The sequence below is a fragment of the Amborella trichopoda genome, chromosome 1 (assembly GCF_054954075.1).
Source record: "Amborella trichopoda isolate Santa Cruz 75 chromosome 1, AtrichopodaSantaCruz75HAP2 v2.0, whole genome shotgun sequence".
NCBI classification, from domain to species: Eukaryota; Viridiplantae; Streptophyta; class Magnoliopsida; order Amborellales; family Amborellaceae; genus Amborella; species Amborella trichopoda.
In genome coordinates this window covers 38,551,085-38,568,540 of record NC_142336.1, presented here as the reverse complement: position 1 = coordinate 38,568,540, position 17,456 = coordinate 38,551,085, and the positions used below count along the sequence as shown (strand labels likewise).

The 17,456-nt window shown below is 38.2% G+C and overlaps 1 protein-coding gene across 14 annotated transcripts in view; it reads right to left on the bottom strand.

Moving 5' to 3' along the window:
- The window catches only part of ABCA1 (ATP-binding cassette A1), a 169,728-nt gene that overhangs the window by 37,706 nt on the left and 114,566 nt on the right, over positions 1-17,456 (bottom strand). For all 14 annotated transcript variants that reach the window (XR_016053861.1, XR_016053870.1, XR_016053869.1 and 11 more), the window contains 2 exons: positions 13,428-13,638; positions 9,676-9,759 (listed from right to left, as the gene is read on the bottom strand). Coding sequence is in view for 11 of the 14 variants with exons in the window: in XM_020671012.2 (XP_020526671.2) it covers positions 9,676-9,759; positions 13,428-13,638 (295 nt within the window). In the remaining 3 variants the exon portion in view is untranslated. The remainder of the gene's footprint in view (positions 1-9,675; positions 9,760-13,427; positions 13,639-17,456) is intronic.

Genomic DNA, 17,456 nt, shown 5'->3' with positions numbered 1-17,456 from the left:
ACCATCAGAAGCTAGCCAAGATATGAACTGCCCAAGGCAGGTATTTTGCAGCAGGGAAATGCCGAATTACCATAAGAAGCTAGCCAAGATATGAACTGCCCAAGGCAAGCATTTTCCGGCAAGGAAATGCCATGAGGCCATTGGCATATGGTTCTTTCCCCATATAACGGCAGGGAAGACCTTGGGAGCGTATTGCAGTCCCCCAATTCTCCCTAACTTTTGTTTTGGATGAATACCAAATGGAACCAACTTGGCCAAACTTAAATTTCAGCCACTATGAACTGATTTGCACTGAAAACAGTGTCGAGGCCTTCTACAAAAAAATTAGATCCATGATTGGGTTGAATTGCATTGGTTTCATCTTCCATTTTGATCTACTCCTACGGTTTGATGAGCTTGGTAGTGTTTTTGTTCTTCTTTCAAACTATTTAACCAAGAGTTACCTATCTCAAACCAAGTAAATTTCTGGCATAGCAATAAGGGCTATGGTTTTCTCACAGCTCTGGTTTTCTTGCATAGGCATGGGGCTTTTAGATAGATAAAGGGAGAGAGAGGAGGGTCACAGGAGAGAGAGAGGGCTCTGGTTTTCTCTCAGATGGGGCTTTTAGAGAGAGAGAGACGAGGGTCAAGAGAGAGAGGGCTCTGGTTTTCTTGCAAAGGGATGGGGCTTTTAGATAGAGAGAGAAAGACGAGGGTCCCAGGAGAGAGAGAGGGCTCCAGTTTTGTCGCAGAGGGATAGAGCTTTTAGAAAGAGAGAGAGAGATGGGGGTCACAGGAGAGAGAGGGGGCTCTGGTTTTGGCTTTTGAGAGAGAGACAGAGATGAGGGTCACGTGGGCCTTTGTTTTCAAGTGGATTGATTAAAAATTTCGGGTCCGCTATATTTGACGGAACCATGGGAAATATTTCCACACTTCATAAGGTGTGGTTTCATTTTACCATGTATTGGCCTTTTCATGGTAAAATTTTACCATGGTAAAATATTTGCAGCCAAACATGCGAAATGCAATTTACATATGTAAATATTTCCCGAGAAATATTTACACACGAACCAAATATAACCTAAGGAAAAAATGACATATTTTTTGGACAGATTCCAAAATCTCCAACACAACATACCCAACATTTGCATCAACATATGTCCAACAGTTATATATGGCCAACATGTGCGTCAAAATGTTCTGAGCAAAAAATACATATGGCGAACTTGCGAAGAGATGATAGACAAATCCATCTTGTATTGTCATTGATAACAACTTAATTGATAAAGTTTACCAATCATAACATGTCGCTAGCATATGGATGCAACACTATCAAACATATGCTTATACAAAGGTATCATGTTCAGCCATTCATTAATGTGCACTGATATACGAGTCTATGATGTTGTAACAAAGAGAGATATTAAGGGAAAGCAAAAGGGCTGCACCTCAGTTTGAGTTATCCTGATTTGCCTGCTTCTATTTGGTTGCAAAAAACGTACAGCCAATACATTATGTGAACACTTAGTTCACACAAGAAGGTTTTTTAAACTGTCAAACGGACCTAAAATATTTACCACTCAAACAGGTAACCTGGTTTCTAATGTTGGCATCTCTCCCTCTCCCTCCTTAGGCTGAATATTGTGCAAACCCAATACCCATTGGACCGTGTTTCATGACAATGTATCATGTACAAGGGGAATTGTTGTCCTTATTATTTGTTATTTTGTTTTACAATTCAATATCCTTGCAAATTAAGAGCATTTACGTAATTGTACAAATCCCAACATCCAATCATGTAGTATTTAATCACATAAAGAAGATGCAACCACAACACTGATGTGGGGATCCAGGCCACACTCTCTCACTTTTATATCGTCTCGCTCTTTCTTCTTGGTGACAAACATCACGTTAGATGGTATCAGAGAGGCAATTGATCTCCAAGGGCCTGTAATTATCAAGGTTAAGTCTTTCTCATCTCCATTACATCACACTTATTCTTCCTTGTTTCATTATTTTCATTCGCTATCAAACCTTCTTTTTCCTTTCTTCACCTGCTCCATTAACTATGAAACCCCAACATGTCTCTTTTAAACGGATTTAGACAACCCTAATTTCTTTTTCAATCTAAATAAGACCCAAAAAAGAAAACCTCCCTCTCTAAAAACCCCAGCCCAAACTCTCCCTCCCTCAAAATCTGAAAATCTTCTCTCTTTCTCTATTAAAAAATAAAAATAAAAAAATTGAACTGTTGGATTTATGGCCTTTCAAGGCCTTAGAGCTAAGATTCTCTTGCTCAGAGGAAGTGAGTGAGAGAAGATGATTCTGGGTGCTCAGCGCACTAGGGCCAACAATTTTATACCCCAAGTACATTAGGTAATGAGTGTTTTACGATTTAAGAGAGAGAAATCTCTCAGGAAGGTGTGAGGGTCATCTCTGAGTCAAGGCTATGTTGATGAGTACGCCTCATGGTTGGTGTGATTGGCATGGGCTAGGAGACGCAAAAGAGTAGAAAAGAAACCAAGTAATTTTTCGAGTATTGGCCTTGTGTGGGGTGGTCATGACTTATGAGCATGAATTCGTACCCTGACACGAGGGCACCCTACAACATGTGCACTTACAGTCGCATGAGAAGCCGCTCTTTTAAAATTTGATTCAACTAAGAAGAGCTGGTGTACATGTGCCTTGAGAGGATCCTTGTATATGATAATTTATATGCCCCATAAGGGTGCACCGGTATCCCTCGAGAACCCGATAATGAAAAAATTGGGGTGACTTTGATGAGGCCAAATTATGTGTCATTGCCATAGACTGTGGAACATAGGCCCATTGGGTCATCCTAAGATAAAGTGGACCACCATTCTGAAAGAGCCCAATGGAGTACTCCAATGCCTAGAATTAAGCCTAGAGATTTCATTTGCCATTTATCCCATTTTATTATGATGAGAAAAAGTGTATTTATGATGAAAAATCATTTAGGCATTTTTTGAGTATTTTTGAGAATTTTACGAAATGTTTATGATAACCAAATATCCCATTTTGAAAATTGTTGAGGGCAAATTCCAAACAAGGATGAATAGATGGGGGTCCACGTGATACCTAAGTGGCCATAAGGTGGCCACATGACAGTCCCACGACCTCCTTTTGCTGACATCAGCATGATGTCAAATCAAGGGGGCCTAGTCCTTTGGAAACTTTCAGTTTGTTCATTTATCATACGGTTTTTAATGAAAGTTTATTTTATGAGTTAATTGACTCATTTTGTCACATGGGATTTTCACATATGTGTATTTGGAGACATGTGCCAAGGGTTAGGGCTAATCATGATATTTTAGTTCAAACCCCAATCCATGGTAGAAAATGAAAAATTAAAAGTTGCTTTTTGCATGGCATTATCTCATTGGCTAATGTGAACTTTATGGAATGACACTTTTTGATTGGCTAATCTATGGGATATTATCCTTGTTGGGATACCTTTCTCAAATTACAATAAAGGCATGTGGCATGCCCCTACCCGTATGATGTTTTATTATTTTCATAAAGATCTTTAGTCACTTATGGAATAACCAAAGGGCCTATGAGGAAACCTTTTATGGGACAAAGACATTTTGATAAAATGGCTGATCTAGGAATTTTATGGAGTGATAATGGTGTTGGTTATGTGGCCTCTAAAGGCCTAGAGAGCTTGTAAAAATGGTGTTGGTTATGTGGGACAACCGAGAAGGGTTTGCAGTTGGTCATCTCTTGTTGAGGTTAGAGAGATGCCCATGGATCATCTTTGTAGGTCAGGAGAACTGTGTGGTCTCCTGTGTACGATTATAGGCCAGTGAGAGCAAGGGCCAAAGCCTCAAGCCTCAACAAACTTCTGCACGATATGTACACATGACAGCAGCATAGGAAGCTGCCCTACAGAGGGACACATGTACATATGTATAGCGAGAACTCCCTTTACACTGTGGTGACAAGTGCTAGACTTGTTCTTAAAGGGGAGAACTGAAATCAATATTCCAGGATTATTGTTCCACTATTATTATCTAACTTTGACAAGCCAATCGTGAGCCCCTGCAAAGAGACTATAGGTCACGATACTTTGTTGGGTTGATAAGAGGACGGTAGTGGATTATGGTTTCTGGGGTGAGTGGAGTGTCCTTGTTGTTGCTTATTTTGCCTCATTGGTACCAGTCGACTCTTATTATATTTTATTTTACTTCTTGAGCGGCAAACAACCAGAACCTATTACTCACTACATCAAACAATTTCTATTAATGAAATAAATCTATTGGAAAAGAAAAAATACGCTAGTCCAATGAAATGGTTGTTGCTATCTACTCCACTAATGAATAATTGGTTTAACTGAATAACTAAATCAAATAGATAGACGTTTCTCTTCGTCTCTGGTCGATTATTAAAAATGCTTCTATGATTTTTAAATTTTTTTATAATTTAAAAATATTTTTTCTACTTATTTTTAATTAAAAGAGTATTTCTGAAATTTTTAGAACTTTACATAGCACGTCTGGGGACCAAGGATCCAACACCCACATGTGTGTGGCACCGATGTGGGGTCCACTTGGGCTCCTAGGGTGGCACGTCACTTTCTAAGCCCCTAGGTTGCCCCTAGGGGGCCACAACACTTTTTGTGGAAACAAGGGGGGTACGCCCCATTTTCTTAAAATAATTATTTTAAAATTTAAATAGCGGCACACCAGATAATTAGCAAAAAGGGGAGGCATGCCCCATGATTTTTCTATTTGATTTGGTTTAAGTTTTAAAAATTGATTTAATTAAGATAGGAAATCTAATTTAAACTAGATTTGGTTTCCGATCCTTATGGGAGATCTAGTTAATGTTTAAGTTTGATTGTGTTTCAAATTTAAATGGGAGATCTAAATAATGTTTAAATTTGATTATATTTCAATTTTAAATAGGAGTTGGATTGGGTCAAAGTATAAAGGGATAATGTTCCCATCTTTCGACCCAAAATCATGATAACTGATTTTTGGGATGGATGACTCTGATTAAATATCTCTCACCCCACAGATTTCCTATTTATCCTACTGATCTAGCTAGAAACTGGATAAGGCAACATTGAGAAGGAATCCTACTCAAACTAGCAGACATATTTCTTTCTCTATAAAGATCTAGTTTGAATCCTCTCTTGCAGTACAAGATTTTTCTCTCTCTCCTAAGACTAGATCCTCTCTCTCATGCACCTACTCTCTGTCTCTCTTCTCCATGCCAAAATCACTTCTCTCTAAAGGAAAAAATTGAAGTCATGTGCCCCCTTCTCTTTACCCATAGGGAGGCATGCCACTCTCTCCTCTATATTTTTGTGTTAGGCCACCCAAAAGAAAAATAGAGGTACTGCGATAGTGAAACCCTAGAGCAAGGTTTTGCAGTATATTTGAGGAAAGAAGAGAAGTAGAGAGAGATCAACTAAGAGATTCAGCCCTAATTTGTTCCCATAGGGTTTCTATAAACTGTAGCATATTTTTGAGCTCTTTAAAACTCTAAAGAAAGAAGTATTGCCTATAAAGCTTCCCTATCTCAGAATTTTCAGCAACACTGTAAGGAGCAAAAGTGCGCCATTGGTTAGGGAATCGGGTGTGGGGTGTACCAAGTACTGGTAAGATAACCCCAGGCATCTTCTAATAAGTCTTCTTAGTAGTTTTAAAAAAATTTACAATATTACTTTATATTTTTTGTAAATTTCCAGGAACTTATTTGTGCTAAAAATTAAGGTAGAAATTGGCTTAAAGCTCAAGAATAATTTCTATTTCTCTTGTCACTAAAAATAAAGATCCTAGGTTGTATCTAGGACTTTATTTTAATTTTATAGCAACATATTGTGGCCCTATGTAAATAGATTTCAGGTATTTGAAAAAAAACTAAAGGATTTTTTTTTGAATTTAATACCTTGTCTTCCACATAGCCACGCCTTTCAAATGGTGTCAATATATCTTGATGGCCAGTTATTGATGTGTGGCTAGGATCAAAGCCCTCTCATGTACCATAGCTTAAAAACATCAAGGGTGTAGATTATTTCATTCACAACCCGTTCACTATAAATACATAAGTTAGGTTCGTTAAACCCTAACGCATATTATTACAACTTATAGAGTGAGAAAAAAAGAGAGTAAGGAGACTTCCACAGTCCGCACCACACTCTTGTGAGCCTTTTCTTATGCTTCAAAGCTAGTGGTGCAAGCTTCCATTGTGTCTCCATCATCTCATGGTATCTAGCTAGTTGCATGCTCCATACTTCAAGGTAACCATATAGTTCACATCCCTCTCCATTTGAGCATTTTCTTCTCCATCTCTTTGGCTGCTATAATTCTCAGATCTCGGAGGCTTCCTCGTGCAATTAGCTTGAGCTTTTCATGGTTTTTCATGATTATACCGAACTATGCACATACCCCCTTTTCATATGCATAGTTTACTTTCAAGGCTCATCACTTTAATACCAATTCTATCATGATTTTGCTACCTGGATTTTCCTGAGATTTGGAGCAAATATATTTGACATGTCAGTGAGCATTTCATCCCCTTTTCGATATGGATAGGAAATTATGCTAGCATAAGTGTTTGAAAAATTGCCCCATACTGTACTACAGCATAGACACGTGATTTTTGTCTAAGTCGATTGGTCTCCATCTCTCTCGATTGTTTGGATCTTTAAAACTTCATATCTCTCTCTAAACTTGAATATATCTAAGTGGTCTCCATAGTTTGAGTGAAGTGAGCCCTTGTGATTAGAGCCATCCGTGCTATCACCCATGGGGCAAAACTAAGTCCCTAAATGGTCCGCCTATGTGATCCGGCACAAAGGGTTCGTTCATTGGCTTCCCATTGGCTATTTCATAAGATTTAGAGTATTTAATATTTTGTGCTATGAGTAACTGAGCATATCATATTTGGAACATGTTTGTCTTTGTCCATTTAGTCTATGATATTGCCATAATAAATTATTGGCCATAGACCAAGCAAATTGAATTCTAATCTTAGCTTACGATGATCAAGTTAATTATGCATGTGCAAGTATGCGTTTAGTGGAGAAGGATATTGGTCTTGAAGTGTTTGATGTAATTCTAAAGTGATGAATAATTTGAGAATGTAACTTGTATAGTGTTGAACATGAGAACTTGAGTATACTTTTCTATTTATTCAATCTTCTTATTGTATCTTAAGTCTGGGCTTTAACAAGGGATCAATTAGAGTTGCATTTTTGTTTAAAAATGAGTGTAAAGCCAGGTTCGGTGGATGGAACTTATGTACTATTTTTCAAATTGTATGAAAAATATATGTATTTGGAGCTTTATTATTATACTAGACCAAAATATTTAAAAATGTGTCACTTCTACTTGGCTTAGTACTCCTTCTACAACCTCTTGAAACATTATATCAACACAGCTGCCACTATCAATGGTAATACTACACACCATCCCACAGATTGAACAACGAGTTCGGAAGATGGTTCGGAGCCACAGAACTTCTAACACCTTTGAGGTAGTGAGTAGTTACCTATTGACAACAAAATCCCCATCATCAGCCTCAAGTTCAGCAACATCTTGCTCATTTTCCCCTACCGGCTCCTCATCGAATACTGGCCCCATGACAAGGTCTACTTCGTTTGAATCATCCCCATCTAGAATACGTGTTCCAGCTTGCCGTTTCCAGCACTCATACGATCAGTGGCTAATCTTGCCACAGTTATGACATTTCATACTCTGTTCTCGGGGTTGGAAGGGCCTGTTGGCAGCCAGAGCTTTGCCCTTAGATGCCTCATTTGGGTGTAAGCTAGACCCAACTTCTAATGGCTATTGTTTTGTCACTAGAGTGACTATTTTTCAAATGGTTTCAGCTTCTTAGGCCATTTAATAAGCCTCGCCAAGATTGAAAAGTTGGTGGAGAGTTAGTTTGTTTTAAATTTGAGGTATAAGTTCACATAACACGCAAGCTCGCCCTTGCATTCATTGAATTCATTCTGGCTCATGAGGAAGAATTCATCCATACACTGCTTGATGCCCTACTTTTGTTGCAAATGATGGACTCCTTGGTACAATTCTTGCGCATAACCAGTGGGCACGAATTCCTCATTAGAACGCGACTTCATTTTCCTTCAAGTCACTATCTTTTCTTTCACTCAACTGGCCTGCAGCTGTTGCATTCATATTTAAGCATGCCCCTTGAGTCAGGTATCCAAAAATTCGATTTTCTTCCTTCAAGGAAATCATTCCACTCGAAGAAATCCTCCACAGAATCTAGCCAGTCCAACAATTAATCAGGCTGAAATTTTCCCAAAAATTCAGGGACATAACTCTCACACCTTGAACTGTCTAGGGGGTCGGATCAACCTATACTCCAATGAGGGATTCTCCCTTTGGTTGTGGAAAGGACTTATACTTCTCCACTCGATCCCTCACTTTTTTGCTCAATTTCATGAGTAACTGATTCTCATTCAAAGTGGACAAGATGACCAAATCTCCTCCACAATTCCTCATATTCTGCCCTTGGCATAGCAGCACCTTGTCCTCCTCCTCCTCGACCTCCACGTCCACCTTTATTGGCCATAACTCCAGATTCAAAAGAGAGGAATCCTGCTCTCATACCAATTCCAGAACAGAGAGACAAGAGAGAGATATAGTTCACAATCAGGTACAAAATAAGGGATTTCAACTGTGATTCAAAGACAATGGGTTGAAGCTAACAAAGCTTATATTCAATGCCTTGTAAGAGGCTCCAAAGACAACCCAAATTGGGAACTAAGTCCCTGATTTTTGAGATATTTACAGAAAAAACATTGATTCCAGCAGGGGAAAAGTCTTCCTCTTTTAAGACACTTGGCTTGGCTCCTAAATCAAAGCTCCCTTAACTTTCCTAGGAGCATTAATGGACTCTAACCCTTCCCAGATCATGCAAAATACCTTTTCCCAAGCCATGCACAATTAAAATTTCTAGGAGTATTAATAGACACTATCCTCATAACCAATACCTCTTTCAAAGCAAATTTTAAATTAACTGTAACCTTTCCCTCCTAATTTTTCCACACTCAAAATTTAAATGGAACCCCTCGGCTTTCATGTAAAATTCAGGAAAGTCCATTACAGAGAAAATACCTAAAATACCCATGCTTACCAAAAAATGCTAACAAAACTTTTTTTACTTTCTTCACCATCTATGAATGAAGGCTTACCAAAAAATGCTAACAAAACTTTTTTTACTTGCTTCATCATCTATGCATGAAGGCTATTTGAGCTAGATGAGTCCATGATAAGGCTATTGGAAAGAGGAGTATCCCCCTTTTCACAGTTAATGGAGCAGGGAGTTTAAGCAATTCCCTTGTGCTTCTATGTTTACCTTGCCCTCCTCGCTGGCATTCTCCCTAAAGATATCTCTAAAGTCTGTAGCAGGGCCATCATATAAGAAACTAGTATTGGCTGGTGTTTTAGGTGTTGACAGCCACAGACAAATAATTGAGCGCCCGTGGGAAAATATACTCTGAAAAATGATGTATGTAACAATACTTGTAAAAACACAACACAGATGCAGTATTAATTTTCTAGAAGGATGACATTAAAGGCGATTCCAAGGTTACAACCATCAATACTCATGCACCAATCACCAAGCAAAAAGGAAAAAAATGAATCAGATTCAAATATTTTTATAAATATAAGCAAACATGTTAGAGAAATGTACCTTAACAATGGGCACTGCAAATGATGCAGGAATGAAAGAGAAAGCAATACTAACTATGATTGCAGCCGAAAATGCATCCAAATCCTATAAAGCAGTAAAACAAAGCATAGAATTATGATGAGGAACCATTTCAACCAAGAAAAGATTCAGAAGATATTTATGGAAATTTCATAGAAATGACTACAATTAAAAAAAAGAAAAGAATAAGGCGACAAGTTCCTTAAGTTAGCCTAGTAGCGTTTAAGTGGAACAACATTTTACAACCACACAAAATCATGCTAATGGCTAAAGCTGAAATATAGTCTTTTCTGTAGACAGGTTTCATAGTTTTTCAGTATTAAGCAGTGCTTGAACAAAAAAAATAGGGAAAATATCTCCACACCCCCTATTTTTAGGTTTCATTTCACAATAGACCCAAGGTTTTGAAAGATATCTTGGGGTATAAAAATTGTAAATTTTATTTCTTCTAACCCCCTGAACTAATTTAAACCTGTTTTTTTAGGCCAAACAAATCTAAAAGGACATGCCTTCTCTCTCTTGCCCATTACCCCTCTCACTCTCTCTCCGTCCCTCTCGTGCCCACTACGTCTCTCTTTGATATTACCTTTGGAAAATATATATGAAACTTTGAATATTTTGGACGGTTCTCTCCCACCCTCTCTCTCTCCAGAGCTCACTGTTTGTCTCTGTAGAGAGAGAATGGACAGATAATTCGATCCTTGCCCACTCCTCTCTTCTTATATCTCCAATGGTTTCCCCAAACAAAGCAAAACCACCAAGCCACGAATCGCCTCATCTCTTCCCCAAATCAACCACAAAAGGGGCAGAAACACAGCAGCAATGCATCAAAAACACCTCACAAATCGCAAGTCCATAACGCCATATCTCTTCTCCTCCACTCTCTCTTTCTAAAGGATCTACTCTCTGTAACGAATATACTCTTCCTCTCTTTCTCTCTGTTTGAGCACCACCACCTTCCAATCGTAGTATCCCACCACCAATGGCCACTTTATCCCCCATTTCATCTATATCTCCATCCAATCTCATATGGGTTCAATCCAATTCCTCTCTCTTCCTTCACCTTCCCTCCTCTCGTTCTTCTCTCTCTAAACCCACCTATTCACCCATGTCCATTAAAGTTTGTATAACATTAAAGCTTTCTCTCTCTAAATTCTCTCATTCTTCTAAGTCTAACAATTGAACCAGCACTGATAGAGAGAAGGCATGGCTCAGTAATATCAAAACCCCAAAACCCACTAAAATTATTTTGACTTCCTCTGTATTGACAGCTGAAAATAAACACGGAATGGGGCTTTGGTCACGCTACTGAGATTGGACCAAGCTTGCAAGATGAGAGAGAACTAGAGGACTTCAAAGCCCAGTTGGAATATAGTGGTTTGGGGAACTAGAGAGAGACGTAATGGGGCACGAGATAGGGAATATGGGGGTAGGGGGCTTTAAAGAGGTCGAAAGAGGGAGATATAATGGGCAAGAGAGAGAGAGTTTTGGGGGTTACTGGTGTATGGTGGTTTGGGGAAAAGAGAGAGGTAATGGGGGTAGAGAGAGAAAGAGGTTGGAAAATGGGAAGGTAAGAGATAGAGGCAGACGTCAGGAAGAGAGAGAAAGAGAGAAGATTGGGGTATATAAGTGGAGAGAGAAAGGATTGGGTTTAGAATGAACATGTCTTTCTCACATTTGTTTAGGTTAAGAAATAGTTTAAAATGGCCAAGGGGTTAGAAGATATCTTTTGAAACCTTGGGTTTATCAAGAAATGAAACTTAAAAATAAGGGATATGGAGATATTTTTCCAATGGATGATTTCCTAGTGGACCTTGGATTTCTACGAAAATAAAAACCAACCTACAAGTTAGGAAACTTAGATTCTCAAAGAAACATAAGATAACTAGCAAAGTCTAATAAATTTACTAAAATAAGGAACAAAATATTATTAGAAAGCTATTTGCTCCATCAAGCACAAACTAGGGCCAGAGGATGGCATGTGGCAGAGGATCTGATTAAAGCTGTTCAAAAGACATCCATAACAAATAGACATCCATAACAAATACACGTATAATACAAGTACATTACATAGTACTATAGGCCGCTTTTGGGTGCATATAAATTAGCCATCAATTTGCTCAATACAGCACAATGAGTTTTAACAAAAACAAAATTTAGCGCACTGCTCAAGATATAATCCACCATCATAGATTGAATATGTTGAAAAATAAGATTCTGAATTTTCAGAGAAAGTTGAGAGTAGAGAACAAGGAAGGGAACTTGTGTGACAACAAGTAGAATTACTTTACAATAAGAATAGAGGTATAACATCAATTAATTTTGGTGTGGGCACCAAATATCCAAGGAGTCCCCAAGGAACACATTTTTATTGTGCATATATACATGATCATGTAAAAAAAATAAAAAATAAACATAGTAGTATTAACTGTCAAGGATTGCTAGAAACTTCAATATAAACATTTGGTTGCAAAAGAAAAAACATTGTAATTAAATCAGCATAACATCCTACACATATTCAGCAGCAGACACGACGATGGTGGGCATGGGCAAGATTTCAAGAAGATCAAAGTATAGAATAGATAAATTATCTCTTCAAGAACAGTAAAAACGAGTTCCCATTGCGAACGATAATACTGCCATTAGAGGCTGTCAAATAATGCTGCTGTCATAAGAACCTCCTAAGGGGAACAGTGGGAGGTGTAGAAAGATCAACTCCCCCAGAATAAAAAAAGTAAGAAGACGATACAGCCCCATTTTAGTTTGAAAATGACAGCTTAATGTAATTCCTTCTCAAGAAAGCTAAATCCACAAGTCCTAAACTTCTGAGAATTGTCTCCAAAACGACGGGAGCACTTAAAAAATTTACACAACCAATTCTCAAACATAATCAAATGTCATCCAAAATTATGTTTACTCAACAACCGAAGTTCAATTTTAATTTTAATGAAACATTTGATGTGGAAAATGGAACAACATTTCTGAAGGGAGAAAAGGGAACAACAGAAAATACGTTTAGGTAAAGACAAACATAATTTGCATAATTCCCATACTGTTAGGAAACTCAATCAAATATATACATAAAGGGTGTGGTGTGCATAAGGTTGCAACCTTAAACAATCAAAGTAAGGTTCGCCTCCAATTTTTATCATAAGATGTAATTTTTGATAAAAATTCTAGGATGGCCTGAGAATCTATTTTCATTTCTAATTATAAAATTTTAAACTCCCAAAATGATTCAAATCAAGTAGATCTATAAATACATGAAAATCTTGAAATGGATGGTCAAGATATTGTCTTTCAAGATGCACTATTTTTGGGACTCGAAATCTTTTTTTTTAATATCCACACGTCTCGACGTCCAGATAATCAATTAGAGAGTTTTCCAATATCAAAGCAACCTTTTTCGTTGGATTTTTGAGGTGCACCTTAGTCCTCTAGTTTAAGGTTGCAACCTTACATAATCTTTTTCCATACATAAAAGAGTTTGGTAAAATACGATATAACTAAGGTAAACATCCTGCAAAGTTAAAAATTTTGACTTAAAACTTATCACATGTTTTGTAACAAAAATGCCACTAATATAACAAATAAAGTGCTTGAAGAATCACGACAGTGTTCTGTCTGTAATTTATCATATCACACAACAGGGGTATTGCTTGAGCGCATATAAAATAAAATTAGATGGACCATGCAAAACAAAGTGAAAGTTATGATGACAGAGGAAAATGTACTTGATGTTGTGAGTGTTGACTTTTTGACATTGGCAGAGGGTGATTCCGAGTGCGAATCTCCATCCTTTCGTTGCCAGTAGCAAACCGTAAAATTGCATTGTTCATTAAGTTGATATATGTTGGGGCTGCATGCTGGCAAGAACAATTGTGAAGTACCGTGTATCCCATGTCTCCATAGTCATTAAGGTCATCCATTAAAATTGCACCATACCTTTAAAGGAATGAGTTAATTATTGTTCACATTAGAAAATGGAAGACTAACTAATGTGACAATAGAAATATCAATTTAGTACATCAATCCAAAATAAAAATATGTTTGACAGCTTAAATGCATCAAACAGTAAAACCACTCTCTCTCTCTCTCACACACACACACACACATACACAAAAACACACACACACACACCCCAGCAATTCTGGGTTAGGGGCTAAGACATCCAAATCACTTGTTTAAGCATTATTACAAACATATTGATCATCAACACGCAATATAACATAATACCAAATATGAAACAGATGTAGATCAAAGAGAGGAAACAAGATGCAAAAGACCTATAAGACAGGTAAGACCACTCCTTACACCAAAGAATATACCCAAACCAAGACAGAGCTGTGCACAACACAGTGGTCCAAGATTCCAATGGAGGTTACAGATGAAAAACACAGAACAATAAAAATATGTGATGAGCAGCACCGTGAATCCAAACTCGACAATATCACTTATGTCTGAAGCTGAACAATGCATACAAGAGTCCCATGTAAAAGAACTAATAGCTAGAAAGGGGGTGAATGCAGCATCTCTAGTGAGAGTTGGAGGCAATTGAGATGCAGCCCAGTGAACCCATGCAAGTGGTTCACTTGCTAAATACTCTCCCCGTTTCTTGGGAGGTATTTGTATCTTCCCTTGCTGCTAGGGAGACCGCTCCTAGGCTAGACAAGCTCATCACTTTGCTCAAAGCCGAGGAGGAGAGGAAGAATGCTCACAATACACCGGCACCTAAAGATGCGGTGCATATGCTAAATACTAAACCTTATTTTAAGCCTAATAAGGGGAAGGAGAGATTCAATAACAAGAAAAAGGGTGAGGAAAAGAAAAAGGGAGAGAGAACAATAAGATATATTTAAGGAAAAGAGAAAAAATATGCAATGTTATATTTGCAAAAAATCGCCAAGAATTGTAGGTTCAATAGGAACTGTGGGGGAAATAAGGAATATGCATGTGTTGTGTTCGAGACCATGCCAACCGATCCCAAGGAAATAGGCAATGCTATATTTGCAAAAAGGTTGGGCATATCGCCAAGAATTGTAAGTTCAATAGGAACCCTGGGAGAAATAAGGAATATGCTTGTGTTGTGTTTGAGACCATGCTAGCCAACCCCAAGGGCATATCTTAGTTTATTGACTCGGGAGCTACAACCCATGTTTCAAACACCAAGGATGGTTTCTGCAACTTTAAACCATGGGGCTGGGCGAGCAACACATCTTTTTGGGGGGAAACCAAAAGATTGAAGTGTTGGGCGCTGGGGACTATATACTTGAAATCAAGAATGGGAAGATTATGGTCTTAAAGCAAACACTTTATGCTCCTGATATGAGGAAGGGTTTAGTTTCGGTCCCAAAGATAGCTAAGGTCGGTCTGTCACCACCTTCTCTACAAATAAGATGATAGTAAAAAACTACAACGAACTAGTTAATCTCAAAGACGGGCTTTATTCTATTGAAATAAAAGAAGAGGTTGTTTATGTCTAGTCTCCCACTCATGATGTTGATGCTTTCCTATGGCACATGCAATTAGGGCACATAAGTTACAAACGAATGGAGAGATTAAAACAAGATGGTATTTTGGAAAAACTACAAAGGCAATTTATCAAAAGTGTATGAGTCATGTGCGCAAGAAAAATTGATAAGGATAAATTCCACCGGGGCACAAAGAGCTTCAAACGTTTCAAAAATCATTCATAATTTCATAGTGTTTTGTGCCTCTAACATTTTAGAAATCATGCATAATTTCATAGTGACATATGAAGTTGTATGTAGGTGGATTCCAAAAGCCACAAAACGTACTTCATCACTTTTATTGATGACCACTGGACATGTTTACCTTATGCACTCAGAATCCGAAGTCTTAGAATGTTTCAAAGAATACAAAGCCAAGGTAGAGAACAAAACAAACCAAAAGATAAAAATCCAAAGAACCAATGGGGGCGGTGAGTATTCACATTTCTTTAGGGACTTCTGCGTGAAGTATGATATTATGCACCAGTACACCATGCCTTAAAAACTCGAGCAAAATAGAGTTGCTGAGAGACGGAATAGGACCTTGGTAGAAAAAGTGAGAAGTATGATGGGGCATGAAAAGATCTCCCTCGACTTTTGGGGAGAAGCAGTATTGACGGCATGATATATCCGAAACCTTTCACAACTAAGGTTGCTCCTCTTACTCCTCATGAGACTTTCACTCCCACTAAGGCTGCTCCTCCTACTCCTCATGAGACTTTCACTCCCACTAAGGCTGCTCCTCTTACTCCTCATGAGACTTTCAGTACTTGTACTCCGTCCCTTGACCACCTAAGAGTGTGGGGTTGTTCTGCCCATGTCCTAATCCCATACCAAAATAGGACCAAACTTGATCCCAAGGATATCAATCTTTATTGGCTACCCTGACCATGGTAAGGGGTATCGATTCTACAACCATGAAAATGTAGTCATAGAAAGCCGGGATGCCCACTTCTTTGAGGACGAGTTCCTTGAAGCAAAAGCGAGTCCTAAGCAAGTCGATCTCTGTGAGATGGCTAGTGACAAGGCTGAGTCTTGAGAACTTGAACCAGAACTTAGGAGAAGTAAATGCATTAAAAGACCACCTGAGTTCTTCACCTATATGGGGGAACACTATGAGAGAGTTGGAGATGAGCCAGACCTTAATCCTACCAAATACCAAGAAGCCACATGCTGTCCTGAAAAGAACCATTGTGTAGAAGCCATGAAAGATAGGTACAAATCCATTATCCAAAACCAAGTATGGGAATTAGTGTCTTTACTTAAAAATTGTAAGACTATCGGGTGCAAATGGATTTTCAAGAAGAAACTAAACTCAACTCAGAGGGGAAATTAAAAAGGCTAGGCTAGTAGCTAAGGGATTCACCCAAAAGGAAGGGATAGACTATGATGAAACTTTTTCACATTGCAAAGTTTCCATTCATTAGAATCCTAATTGCCCCAACCGCACACTTTGACTTTGAGGGCCATCAAATGGATGTGAAAGCTGCCTTTCTCAATGGGGAATTACAAAAGGAAATATATATGAAACAACCTGAGGGCTTTGAAGAGAAAGGAAAAGGGAACCTATTATGCAAACATAGAAAATCCCCCTATGGCCCAAAATAAGCATCATGTCAGTGGTACATCAAATTTCAAGAGACCTTGTCTCAAGCAGGGTTCACCCCAAATGAGGAAGACTACTACACTTATAATAAAGTTAGTGGCAGTGATGTCTTATTCATATAATTATACATAAATGATATGATAATAGTTAATAGCTCTATGCCTCTCATGTTGGTAACAAACGAATTCCTTTCACGACATTTTGATATGAAGGATCTAGGGGAAGCTTCATAAGTGATGGGCATCAAGATAATAAGGAATACAGTGAATTAAACCATTCAATTTTTCAAGCCAACTTACTGCAAAATATATTGAAAAAGTTTAAAATGGACAAGTGTAAGCCCATATCAACCCTATTGAGAAGAAGACCAGACTTAGCCTACAAATGTGACGTAGTGAGGATGACAAGAAAAAGGCCATGGAAAGAATATCGTATTGCAAAGCAGTAGCATCTCTAATGTATGCCATGTCAGGAACATGACCAGAGTTGTCCTTTGCCATAAGCATGATTAACCGATTCCAAGCCAACCCGGGAATTGAGCATTGGAAGGTGGTTAAGAGAGTTCCATGATACTTGAAAGGAACAAAGAATTATGCGCTGCCATATGAAGGAGGTTCAGAAATTGGTGTGTAAGACAAATGCGAGTT